Source organism: Cryptomeria japonica, chromosome 2 (genome assembly GCF_030272615.1).
Source record: "Cryptomeria japonica chromosome 2, Sugi_1.0, whole genome shotgun sequence".
In the NCBI taxonomy this organism is placed as follows: domain Eukaryota; kingdom Viridiplantae; phylum Streptophyta; class Pinopsida; order Cupressales; family Cupressaceae; genus Cryptomeria; species Cryptomeria japonica.
This window is the reverse complement of record NC_081406.1, coordinates 647,841,565-647,855,446: the sequence shown is the minus strand read 5'-3', so window position 1 is coordinate 647,855,446 and position 13,882 is coordinate 647,841,565. Positions and strand designations below refer to the sequence as shown.

Here is a 13,882-nt window from a genome sequence, read left to right as displayed (position 1 = left end):
CTGGCCCCTCTTGGACCAAACCATCGTCAGTCCGAGTGTGGCTTATTTCCAACACCAACACCCCCCCTTAAGCCACACCTCTCATGTGCTTGGGGCTCCTAGCCTGGACTTGGCTTTGATACCATGTTGAGACATGGACCAGCTAGGACTCAAACCTAGGACCTTCCATACGCTGCTGGAGTGCTCTACCACTGAGCTATTGGCCCCTCTTGGACCAGTCCATCGTCAGTCCGGGTGTGGCTTATTTCCAACACCAACATCACCTTTCATGCCTCAAAATCATCATCTCTCCCATGTAAAATGCTTGCAATTGTCATCAAATTGCCTTGGAAAGATTTTCGCTCTTAAAGAAGAGCAATGGAACAAGAATTTGCTCCACTCCAAGGGCAATGGAAGTTCATTAATTTCAATCATAATCTCCATTTCATTGACTCAAACTTAAGGTTTTAATCATCCATAAGTGAAAATAGCTCAAAATAACCTCAAGAATTGTCTTGAAATCAACTTCGCACCTGTTCATGAGCAAAGGAAGAGCATTTCGCTCTCAAAGGGAGGCAATAGAACAAGAATTCACTCCTAGAGAAGAGCAAAGGAAATTTTTGATACTTAGCCAAATTCTTGCTCTCCATTAAGTCTTCATATGCAAGAGTTGTTAAATTCTCTTCACCAAATGTCTTGAAGATGATTTTGGTCCATGATAGAGGCAATAGAAATGAAATTTGCTCCTAATGAGGAGCAATGGAAGCAAAAATTGCTCCAATCAAGGAGCAAAGGAAGTCATTGCAAGTTGGATACTTAGTTCACTCTCATTCACTTTCCTTCATTCCACTAATTCAAACCTTTAGTCTTTAGCCACCCATACATGAAAACATATCAAATTGACCTCAAAGAAGGCCTGTAGATGTGCCAAATTAGCCTTAAGGAAAGCCTTAGAGCGAATTTCACTCCTATCCATGAGCAAAGGAAGTAAACTTCGCTCTCACTGAGGAGCAATGGAAATGGCCTCCAATTTGAAGCTTAACACTTTCTCACTAACTTTCCTTCGTTCTATCAACTCAAGTGCCTTGCATTATGCTCATGCTTTCCTCTTCTTAAATTGTTTCTTCTTGCTTTTCTTATTGGAGTTCGTATTTAGGACTTGGAGATCTTCATCTATATTCTTTTGTTTGATCCCTTTCTTATTTAACCTTGACTCTTCTTGAAGACAATCTGCTCTTAGCCTCTCAAATTTTGGATATTTAGCCCTTGCACTGATACCTTGGACAAACGTTTCTCATATACTAGGCAACCCATCTAGGGCAATGAGTGTTAACTCCTTGCTTTGGATCTCATATCCAAGTGTTGCTAGTTCATCCCTTAGGGCTGATATCCGCATGAAGTAGGCATTTACTGACTCCCCTTTGATCATACTTATATGATTTATTTCTCTTTTTAAGCCCAAGGTTCTACTTGCATTGGATATCTCAAATGCATTTTCAACTGCTTTGAACATATGGTAGGTCGTCTCATGTTCCTTTATGATAGGCATAATATTATTCCTCACCCCATCAACTATGATTTTTATGGCCTTTTCATTGCCTTCGATACATGTTGTTTTGTCAAGTTCGTTCTCAGGTTCTTTAGATTCAATGATCAAGGTATATATATAATGTTGTTGTATTTCAATGTAAATGTTTATCACAATATAATTGTTCTGGTGATTAATTATATTCTGTGTATTGCAGGTGGAGATAGAGCATTAATAATTTCCATGTCTTCTCCATTTATCATTGATTGGTATATATAAAAAGTAGGGACGATCAAGTGACACCTTGATCGGACATGTCTATTAGACATGGCCGATCAAGATGCCACTTGATCGTGCCTTTTCATTTGCAATACGTAACCAATCTAATGCCGATATTAATCGGTGTCAATGCGTAACAATGAAGTCCGATAACTAATCGGTGGCATTAACAATGAAGCCCGATAACTAATTGGTGGCATTAACAATGAAGCACGATAACAATCGGTATATCAAGGTTACTGTTTATTGTTAGATTGCAATGTTTATATATTAACACAGATCGTGAAATACAATCCTAGCATGATCGTAAATTTAACATCAGTTTGCATGATTATAATCGGTAAAACCGATAATGCACCATATATATAAGGAGAGCAATTATAATAGTAATAACAGATGAAAGAACAAAGGAATAATAAGTGAAGTCTATTATAGTCTATCAATGAGATCGATGATTGAATGAGAGACTTCATTTATCTCTCATTCAATCATTTATCTTACCGAAGCTATCATGTATCAACAAAAACTCACTTATTTTCTTCAAATGTGCTCACAAAAACAATTTCGCTCCAAGATGAGGGCAAAAGAAGTGTTTTTCGCTCCTAATGAGGAGCAATGGAAATGACTTCCACACTTAACCTTATTCAAGATCTTTGATCAAAGATCGAATCCTTTACTCAAGCCATGACATCTCATGATAGCTAGGGGCAATTTTAGGTGATTTGAAGGGCTAGAGAGGGATTTCGCTCCTAAAGAGGAGCAATGGAAGTAAAATCCGCTCCTAGGAAGGAGCAATGGAAATTTTGGCATACTTAGTCAAATTTTACTCCCGGGTCTCACGCCTCATTGAAGTACGCTCAAATCATCTGGATGATGAAGGAAACACTGCAATGTTGACTAGGTTTGATATAAAGGGCTCCTCCATCCAACTTCCATGCTCAACTTGACCCATCTTAGTCATTCATTCCAATCATTGCCTGACAAGCAAAAGACGAGTCATCCGTTCCAGAAGCCTTGATAACTGACTGTCTTCATTAAACCCTAAGGAGACAAACTTGACTTGATGAACCCTCTGGCTACTTAAGAAACTATACCCCTTTAATGCAAAGGCTAATAGCAAAGGCTCTAACTATATCCTAGAAAGCGGAAAAAAAGTGGGGGTCCCATTTGCAATGGGGTGATGTGTGAATACATCACAACAGGACGGAATCTGGTACTCTTGGTCATTAGCATTCTGCAGATCCAAGGAGGGTCTCAGCAGCAGCAAAGTGTCCTGAAGAGAAGGGGCAGCCTTCTTTGCGTTTGTGATCAAAAGACATGTAGTGTCTTTTGTAGGGTAGTTAGTACGATGACCATTAAGGGAGGGTATTAAATATTAATATTATATTATTTCTATAATGGTCATCTTAGTTGTCATCTTAAGTTATTTTCAGTCTGAAGAGTAAGAATAGCTTGTCGCTATTTTCAGCTAATGTTTTAGCTTCAGTTAACTTATTGTTTATTTTTAGAAACATCGTCATGAAATCTCTATTTAAGGAGCCCTCGTCTACTCTGTTTAATATCAAATTATTTGAACACTCTTGAGAACAAGCAAGCAGAATTAGAAGATTCTAATTTCTAGAGCCACTCGGTAAACATTCACGTCAGTCATAGTTCTTAAAAAGAGGGAAATGGAAGAGTTGCATTATGATTTTTCTAATTGAAGTCTAAATTCTGTTAAAATAAGGTTTTTCATTTCATATTTACATAGATTTAAGACCTAATTTGGATAAATACAGAGTAAATGGAACCTAGAAAGTACAATCAGATACAATAAGTCAGTGGAACTCAGAGACCTTTGTTATCATGCTACTCACTTCAGTGAAGGTTTCTAGTTGTTGTAACTTGTGTTGCACCCCTTCCTGATAATGTCAATGTTGTTCTTTGTAGGATTATCCATCAATATTATTTCTAGGTAGCATTGTTCCACACCAGATTGAAATTTGAGAGTTCTTTGCTAATATACGTTTCTGTCTGGTCAGATGTAACAAGACTTTGGCTTGTAATTTTCTACAGAACTTGAACTAATCTCATTGAGCATATAATATTTAATTGGTTTTGAAATCTTATTATGTGTACTTAGATTTACATTTCACCCAATAAAAACAGATTGAGTTTGAATAGTTTACTACTGATGTTTCTATTTTTTTTATTGCAGTGTTGCTCTATTTGAATTGTATCTATTACATGAAAAGACACAAAGTTTTTAACATGAACAATCATACAAAATTATGAAGACATATGCAGCCCTTAGACACACATAAAGAAGCACAATATATTGAAACTTACGGATCAAGAAGACTTAGACTCCGTCCACTCCACCCCTTTGTAGGACTTCCTGCCACTGATGCCACCAATATTGCTATCAGTGCAACAAGCACTACCCTGTATGGACAACAAAAGAATATTTAGTACTCTCAAGTACTTCTAATTCATGCCTAGTTTATCTTCTTAGGTTGAAAAATATGTCAACAAATTGAAACCCTTTACAATAAAACAACTCATGCATCAGATATTTGATTGTCATTGAGCTTAATTTAAAATAATACTATCACATTCTATCACTCATATATTGTATCACTCGATAAAACAATTTGACAAGGGTCACTGAACTGCTAAATTAACTTGACATTTACAGCTCTCCATTTGATTCCTCTTGAACCTTATAATTTCTAGATACATTTTAAGATAATTTTTCACTTGTTCACATTCATTTCTATATTTAAGAAGTATTACGATTGTAAATTATAACAGAAATAAAATGCAATTCCCTTGGTTAAAGCCGACTATGTAGACCAATAATGTTGAGAACATCAACAGTTGACATAACCACTTAGATACAACATGACAATTCCGTTAGCCACTGCATGTTCTTTAACCATAATACATTTCAATGAAATGATCCAGATGTGATAAGGCCACTATGTAACCAAATAACATGAGATAATAAGATACTAATTTACATTTGCTGTTATTGTCACAAGTGTGTGTGCTTAATTACCATTATATATACCAATTGAGACTGCTTTCTAGTTTGAAATTTAAAACTTCTAGGCTTTGAATGTCTTTATACACAAGGCCTACACAGAAAGATTTTCAAGTGCAAAAATATGCTGTTTGATACAAACAAAGAACACATGGAGAGAAGAGGAAGCAATACTTTGTCAAATTATGGTGAAGTTATTCATCAACCAATTTTTGTAATTGTCAAGTGCTTTCTAGCTATCAACTAATACATAACAATCAAAACCAAGTACAAAATTGTGTTTATTCTAACACCAGCTCTTGATGGTCATACAACAAACCATCCAAAGCTCAAAAGCATCAATAGCGCAAACACTAAAATACCCTGCAAATACCTCAAATCTTCATTTTGCTATCATTTAGTGTTCAACATTACTTGAGCCCCTGAACCTAGAGATTTTTCTGACAGCAAAACAACCAGAAATTGTGGATGCAAGATATTTCAAGCTGCCTATCAGCTTCAGAAAGAATGATTCATCAGCTTGTTTTCAATTACAGATGGTTGATAATTTCAGGTCAGCCAATTAGGCTTACCAACATAATTCAATCATTAATACAGAAATTTTAAAGATTCCTGGCATACTTCTTTTGAGAAATGTAACTTCCATCAAAAGTTTACTAGAACTCTATTCTTGGCCAATAATGTAAAAGATCTAAATCAGTCATGTCAAAAGTACAGAAAACGTCTGACTTTGCCTTATAAACTAAGTTACCGGTTCGGATTCGGGAGCGGGTTCGACAACACAAACCCGGTTAGTGGGTTCAGGCAACAAAAAAATTTGCCTTTTGGGTTCGTGAGTTGGGTTCGTCTGTGTATATATATATATATATATATATATATATATATATTACATGCAAAAATTTAAAGAAATATACAATATTACAAATCTAAATACATTTAATAGTATGCTACTTCATTATTGATCAATGCCAAATGCCAATTCAATTGATAGTTTAGAATTTCAATAATTTCATATTATGTCATATACTCATATGCCATATAATATATATCAATTTATTATAGATTCATATATGTTCAGGTTCACAATTCGAATGAAAATCATTACAATTACAAAATTGACAATCAAAAATAATAATTGTCTTCTATCTTCAATGTTCATCAATCATCAAAAGAATCTAGATCAAGGGGCAGATTAGGGTTTTTTGCTTTAAAAAGGCAAAAAAAATTAATTTTTTAATGTTAAAAGTCACTTTGATGTGACTTAACTCAGCTGGTCACCTGGGTTCACCCAGGTCCGACCAGGGTTCACCCCAGGGGCCCTGAGTTCATTGGAACCCAGGGTCCCTAGAGTGAACCCTGGTCAGACCAAGCACAGACCCACGCGGACCCAATCCGTGTTAGGAGCCTAGAACCCATGAATATAAATATGCCTCTCATTAACCATGACGATATGTCATCAACTATCATCACTTTTAAGCTAAGTTGCCAATTCTGGTACAGGGCCGAGTAAGGGTACAAGGTTTGGGTATGCTGGTACAGCAAAAAAAAATCCCTTGGGTACAATACGGCTGTATCATACAGATATAGATGTATATATTAAAATTATTAAATGTGAAAACAGTGATACTCATAATTGTTAATAAGCAGAATATTTAAGTACTCATTAATTCATAATTCAGAGACTTGTCAAATGTCAATACACATTAGAAATTACAATCAATTCCCAATAATCTTCATATAGCTCTTCAACGAAAGCATCAAAGTCAACAGTTGGTTCTGTTTCATTTGAATCACAATGAGTTACAATTCCACTTCCACTAGCCATGTCATATGTAGAAGCTACCCCATCTAAGGAGATTTTTGGAAAGCTGTGCTACAATAACATCTAAGTTAGCACACTCAAGAGTTCAATACCAACTCCTCGTCACACTCCCTCATTGTAATCAAGTTTCTTATTTGACAAGAGATCCCAATAACTAGTTGCTTAAGTGACAGGTAATTAAGGCCTTTGAAACAAGGGAAACATTCATGGCACAAATCATTTTCATAAATTTTTCACTTAAGGGCAAAATTGGGTATATGGCACTTTTTTGTTTATAAAAATTTAAAAAAAACGTTTTTTCTTTTTTTCATTTCTTTGGACAGACCTTGGTTCACCCAAGGTCCCACCTAGGCACCTTGGGTTCCTTAGGCAAACCCAGGCCACTCTGGTCATGAGACGAGTACTAGACCAATTCAGTATAAGACCAGGACCTTGGGGTATGTGCCTAGTAACTTAGCTTTTAAGGCATGGATTTAATGAAGCTGACTTCTAAATCCAAATCTAGAAAGTTGATGTACAGCTTTTATCCATGGGGCTTGGGAGTTTGCTTCAACCCATAATACATTCACTAAATTTGATATGTCTTCTTTACTTGGAAGTCTGAAGTTTACACCATAGAAGCATAGAATGAGAAAAAATTGTGATTAATTGGAAATTGCTGCCTCTAGCAATTATTTCTGTTTAAAATCACATTTTTTTGCTGAAATTGTTGAGCACTTTTTTGGCATTTAATTGTGATAAAACCATCATATGCATAACTTTAATAATATTGACTGATTTTCAAGACATTTTTTTCAGCTACACAAGTTTCTTTGTTAGGGTTTTATGAGCACTATATTCACACATTTTAAGGAATTTTCTGATGTTTTATTGAATCTCCAAGGCTAATTTCAGACAAACCGGCTGAGGCATTTTACTTTGCAGGCAACTTCAAGTTTCAACTGGAACAAATGGACAACACATACTCATATAACTACATTCACATTTTCACCACTGCTTTCAAGATAAGGTAACCACAGACCTCTTTACGCAACATTTTACATTCACATTTACATTTTGATTGCCAGTTATCAGAAATCATGGAAAAGGTTGAAAAATGAATGAATAATATTAAGTTACTTCCAGCTCCATCGATCCTACTACAGAATAGGACCAAGAATTGGTGTTGAACACTAACCCAACTGAATTAGCCGAATAAACTTTGGAGGGGCTCATTAAATCACAACATATATGTTTCTAAAATTATAATTTATACAGATAACAAACAAAAACAATGAGAAAACATACTTAAAAATAAATAGAACCCTGTTTTTTTTAACATACCAAGACTTGCTTTTTGGTACCATTTTCTTTTTTGTACTACAAAAAATCCAAAATCCAGAAAATGGAAGCATGTGAAATTTAAACTTCAATAAATGCTTTGGGATGAATGGTTTGCTATTTTGCGAAATTTTGAAAACCAAGGGTAATCACAAAATAGCCTTTTTGTTACTGCAAAATGTAATCAGATGAGTATCTCTTGGCACAACAGTCATGGGAAAATCTTCTCCTTACACATCTTATTTTGGATATGTATTCACTTCTGGGAAATACATGATGAAGATGCAACAACTTCTTCTCATACATACTGTCATCTCTGGTTTTTAAAAGATCAAGTTGTTAAATAAAAGATTGCCATTTCTTTAGTGCAGTTTGCATGTTAAATTTGTCTAGCTCTTGATCTAAATGCCAATTTGTTGTTTTGCTAGCCTTTTTCCATTATGATAAGAGGATAGTTTTCTTTTAGTTCTCCTTGAAGCTGCCCTAACACTAAAAAGCTGCTAGCCATTTCTAGACCACCTTTTTACATCTATTAACATGGTGCTCTTTAATCAACAAAAGAAAAAATTATACAAAATAGACTATCCAAACTTCGAAAAACCAATTAGAGTCTCAAAATGAGTTTTCTTTACATCTAAAATAATTGAACTTCTGAACAAACTCAATATTAATATTAATTTGGTGCCTTATACTTTTTTCATGGTTAAGGTTGACACAATCAATGAATAATAAAATGACATTTTTGTATGTTGAGCATCCAGATAGGAAACTTAAGATGATGTCTAAGCTCAAGCAATTAATAAAACAAAGTTAATTTTAAGCTCTATATCCACTTTTCATTGTTTTCATGCTATTGAAAACCTATTTAACTTGTATATGCTTTACTTTATTTTATTGTAAAGTACTAATGCTTGAAGGAAGCCTGATGTACTATCTAAATCCATCATTGTTCCATAGCCCCTCATTCAAAGATGATGTTGAGGTCACACAAAGCCTACTCTTATAAAAAAAAAAAATGTATTCCCTACCCAAATAGTGTTGGATACAATTTTAGCAAAACTACCAATATTCAAGCAAGGCAAGGACCTTTTTTCTCAAGTATTCCTAACATGAAAGGCAAGAAGACCTTCAAACCAAGTAGACTCCATAAACTTTTGGCAATCTCTCTATATTGTAGACATGCACATTCAAGGTGTTAAGCTTTCAATAAATCTTACATGATATCATTTCAAAATGATTTTCTTTTTTCCAACACAATGATAGGATTTTTGTAGCCACTTTCAGCCAGCCATACAATTCATCTGCTTGTGAACATTCTTGGAAAGTCTTTAAACACGTATTCATCTGCTTGTGAACATTCTTGGAAAGTCTTTAAACACGTACATTCCATGCACACAACTATCTAATGCAACAATGGATGAATGACTTGGTGTTTCTTCATCACAACATCTACCTAACACTAAAGAAAACTCAAGGTTAGAATTTTGAAATACTTGCAATTTACTTATAAATAAATTGTGAACATTGCTTTTGTTTCAATTTCAATTTCCAAATCTAATTTCTATATGGAGAAAATCAAGTCATCCAAAAAGACCAGCCAATTGACCCAAGTGAAATCAACATGAAATCTAAGTGAATTGCCAATGATGATGTCCTTCTCAATCCTAATGATTTTGATATCCTAACAAAAGGCAACCTTGATAGTGATCTAGTTGAACAACTTAGGAGAGGCTCTAACTCAAGAGTTTCATCATTAGCCTTTAGGACTTACAACCCTATACTATAGCTATCTCCATAGCAGCAGGAGTCATTGGCTACATTTGTTTCTTTTTAACATTGTACTTGGTTTGTAGGTTGACTTTGTCCAAAGTAGATTGTCACTGAAAATTTGAAAACTATTAGCATTTAATTATTATTTATGCAGTATGCATTCTGCAATGCAATTTAATCAGCATTATAAACATGAATGACAAAAATATATATTCCTCAATTCATCGGCTAAACTTGCAATTTTATTCTCTCTATATCTCTATGTTATTGAAATGCCTTTAGATTAAAAAAACAGCAGATTTTTCTCTATTTTTTGCCTTCTTCAAGTTTTTAAAAAATCTAATTTCATCCCCAATCAAATCCTGATTTTTTGAAAAAAAAAACTTAATCTTTTGGTTTGCTAATTATTTTCCCCAAAACATTTTTGCTGCTATGGTTTGAACACTTGTGGCTGATACATATACACCTCTCCCTCCAAGTCAATATTGAGGAATGCAGTCTTTAAGTCCAATTAATAAAGATTCAATCCATATCATGAAGCAATAGCTACAACTAATTGGATTGAGACCATATTTACTGTTCAAATACACATTTCATCATAACTGATACTCTCTTATCAGGTAAAAACTTTAGCCACCAACCTATCTTGTGCTTGTCCAAGGATTCATATCCCTTGTATTTTGTTTTATACATCAATCTGCATCCACTTCCTCTTTTCCTAGTAGCCATTCTGCGAGAACCTACACTTTAATCCTTATCAAGGCATCAAGCTACCAATCCCTTTCCTGCCATCGTTCCCTTTATAGTGGAACTAATAGTTGGTCATATTCTTAACTGAAAACCTGCAGACAGATCTGTCAATGTTCTTAGGATAAGTCATTTGAGCATTACAATCAGCCCTACTAACGTTCTATGACACCTGAATATCACTCAGAGTGTCTTGCAGATAACCTTGAAAACTTGTTTCCATGTAGCTAATAAGCATATAATTTGTATCTAATAGCATATAGTCTGATGTAACCTGAGAAGGCCTATCATTTTTATGCCTTGAAGTGCCCTTGAAGGATTCCCATTGAGTAGATAAACAACCTTTAGTAATTCAGCCAAATATTTCTTTGGAACCCCTGTTCCTCTTGATCACAATATTTCTATTCATCTTCTCTATACCTTTCTTTCACTAACATGCATACTTCCAGTTCTTATCAAGGTGCATTACATATATATAGTATTTTTCATAAAATTGACTTCTCTTACTCTAACTACCTCCTAACTGTCAGTCATTCTATAATTAACATAAACAAGTAAGATCAGTACCTATATTTTAATAAAATAATCTCCATAAAGATCAACAAATTGATCAATGAATGAAATTGAATCTCTACTTCCCTACAAATCAGCCACTGATAAGATCTTTCCCAAAAGGCCATGAAATTGACTCATACACCTTTGTTATGATCCAAAATCTTGTTGATGACTTCTTATACCAGTGTAATAATTCTAAATCTCCAAAAACATCTAATAACTGATGGCGACTAGGAGGTGAAGTACAAAACAGTACCACATCACATACTTTGAAGATTCTGGTTTTATGTAATCCATTTGGTTTGTTATACATTTAAAGATTCTATCAAGGAAATAATATACATTTAGCTAAACAAAATCCCATTCTAACAGAGATGGATATTCATATCAAAATATCAAATTTCTTTCACATATCCCCATTCTAACGGGGATGGAAACAAACAATTCTTGAAACTGAACTAGATCAGCCGCTCCATCTCATCTGTAGGAGGTACCTTGTACAATGTGACCAAATCACGTACTCTGAAGCTTCTTTCAAATTTCTGCTTTCCTAGCCAATTGGGTTTGATCTCTGGTCTATTTATCTTCGGTCGGGTCAATGTGATTATGAATAGACAAAATCACAACAGCATGTAAAAATTCCCATTCCTTTAGTCTATATTCATTGGAGAATAAGAAAGCGATGCAAAATGAAACTATTGACAACAGAAATGTTTCCAGAAAAGGAACCGTAAACTGCCTAATGTCTTCTCTTGTTGATGTCATAGCACACCATTTCAGTTGGTTTTCATGTATCCCAAACATAAAATTATATGCAAGTTAAAGGTTATCCTAATATAACATTGTAACTAACCAGAAGCAGTCAAGTTTGAAATAAATATTATTTCAAAGTATGCTGCTGAACAAGATTAGCAAGTTAATATTGATGTAGGGATCATGTGGTATACCGGATTACTCACATTAATCCATAAAATCAACTTGTGCAAAATACCAGACTTCTCATATTGATTTGTTTAGTCAACGTTGTAAGAGAGAATATTTCTGAGAAACATTTCATCCTACTATTTCTATTTCCAAGTTCAATATGAATCAGTAACTTAAAGAAAAATTAAAGATTTTTGGTGACATAAGTATTAATAATTACACCAATAAATGTCCCATAAAAAATCCAAAGAAAACTGTACAGGAGAAAACTTAAAGGTACGAAAGCCTACATGCCAGTAGAAATCACAAGTGTTATGGCCACTTTAAACATCTTAGCTGACACAGTACGTTTGATATAGTGCCCCAGTGCTACAACATTAAGTATAATAAATACCTGCACATAAATACAAACCATTAAGACACTGCACAAAAGTGTGCACAAATTGAATTACACTTACAACGAGCTGCCCCCTAATGTTTCAACCTCTTGCTGAATAAATAAAAAACTGTTTAAATTGCCCCCTGAAAATACACAGACAAATTGCTTCTTCAACCAGTAAACCCACAATTCAGCCAATAGCTTTTGCTAAAGTTATCCAAAATATTTAACAAGGTTGATTTGATTCTTATCAAAGTCCTCGTCTTATGTTTTGCATTCTTACCAGAAACATAATTTGTTAGGTCAAACCCTCTAGCCAGAAACACTATTGAGATTTTAAAATTTGCTAAGCTGGTATGATTTCCCCGTCATTTGGTTAAATGTCTGGTTCACCACAATCATCTATGGCCAGGGACCAATGCATATCCCCCATTGAAATACTCAACAGGCAATCTTGGACTTGAGAAGATTATACGCACAGGTGTGTGTTTGAGCCCTGAACCTCACCAGCTCAAAATTGAAATGCTGCTCTGTATTGAATTCCCCCATACTTACTTTGTCCACCAAATATATTGCTAATGAAGATACATCCGGATTATAGAATAATTAAAGTTCGTGTTAGTGCATTAATATTGGTATTTGATTTTGCCCAAAGATACATAGATAATATAACTATGTAAGGTAATGTTCAACAGCAGGGTGGTAGGAAGATCAATGTATGTTCGGTATACACTTGTAAAGTTGTATGTAATAGCCCATTAATATATAACAGATGAAGTGAATTCTAGATATAGTGTGTAAGTGCTATTTTACGATACCAAAGTTTAGTAAAACTGTCCAATAGACTCACGTTGACCATAATATATTATTAACACGGAAGCAAACTCAAACAGTTATGGCACCATCAGGTTCAAATCACAAAGGACACCTAAACAAATAGAAAGAATTTTCAATGTAATGTCCCCATTTTTTGAGTAAGAATAATTAATTAATTTAATTAGTTAAGTTGTCCAGATTATTGATATTTCTTATGGATAACTTAATTAATAATATTAAGTTAATTATTTATAAAGTTATCAAATAAATTAAATATTAAAAGATGGATTTATATTTAATTAATTTAATAAAGTGACTTAATTTAATATTATGTCATAAAGTCGCTTAAGTGAAATAATATTAAATTAATATTATTTCTATAAGCTTCAGGATGATGGATTAAAAAAGTATAAAAGGAGGTTTAGCCCAGTTTCTAATCAGCTAGGATTTGATTTTGATATCGATTGGGTTTTGTGGAACCAAGGGGTTTCTGCAGAATACTGTCTTTGGGATAGGAAACTCCCATTGATAGCATAACTGAGGGAGTGAAAGATCTCTCAAGGGGTTGCGTTAAGGAGGTGATACTTCAGTCGTCTCAATTGAGCTTTCATTGGCGGCCAAGGGCCAATTTTTACTTGGACTCACATTGAAGATATTCTTGGCATCAAGTAATTTTGCCATATTTGGAGCTGATTGAAAATTCCATTTGCTGAGTTCTTGTCTCAGTATTTTCAGACT

The 13,882-nt window shown here is 34.3% G+C and overlaps 1 protein-coding gene across 1 annotated transcript in view; it reads right to left on the bottom strand.

Annotated features, from left to right (window-relative positions):
* LOC131054677 (dolichyl-diphosphooligosaccharide--protein glycosyltransferase subunit STT3A) overlaps nucleotides 1-13,882 on the bottom strand; it is a 111,584-nt gene that overhangs the window by 42,382 nt on the left and 55,320 nt on the right. The window contains exons 11-12 of the mRNA XM_057989237.2: nucleotides 12,240-12,343; nucleotides 4,115-4,210 (exon numbers count right to left, since the gene is read on the bottom strand). Of these exons, the coding sequence (XP_057845220.2) occupies nucleotides 4,115-4,210; nucleotides 12,240-12,343 (200 nt within the window). The remainder of the gene's footprint in view (nucleotides 1-4,114; nucleotides 4,211-12,239; nucleotides 12,344-13,882) is intronic.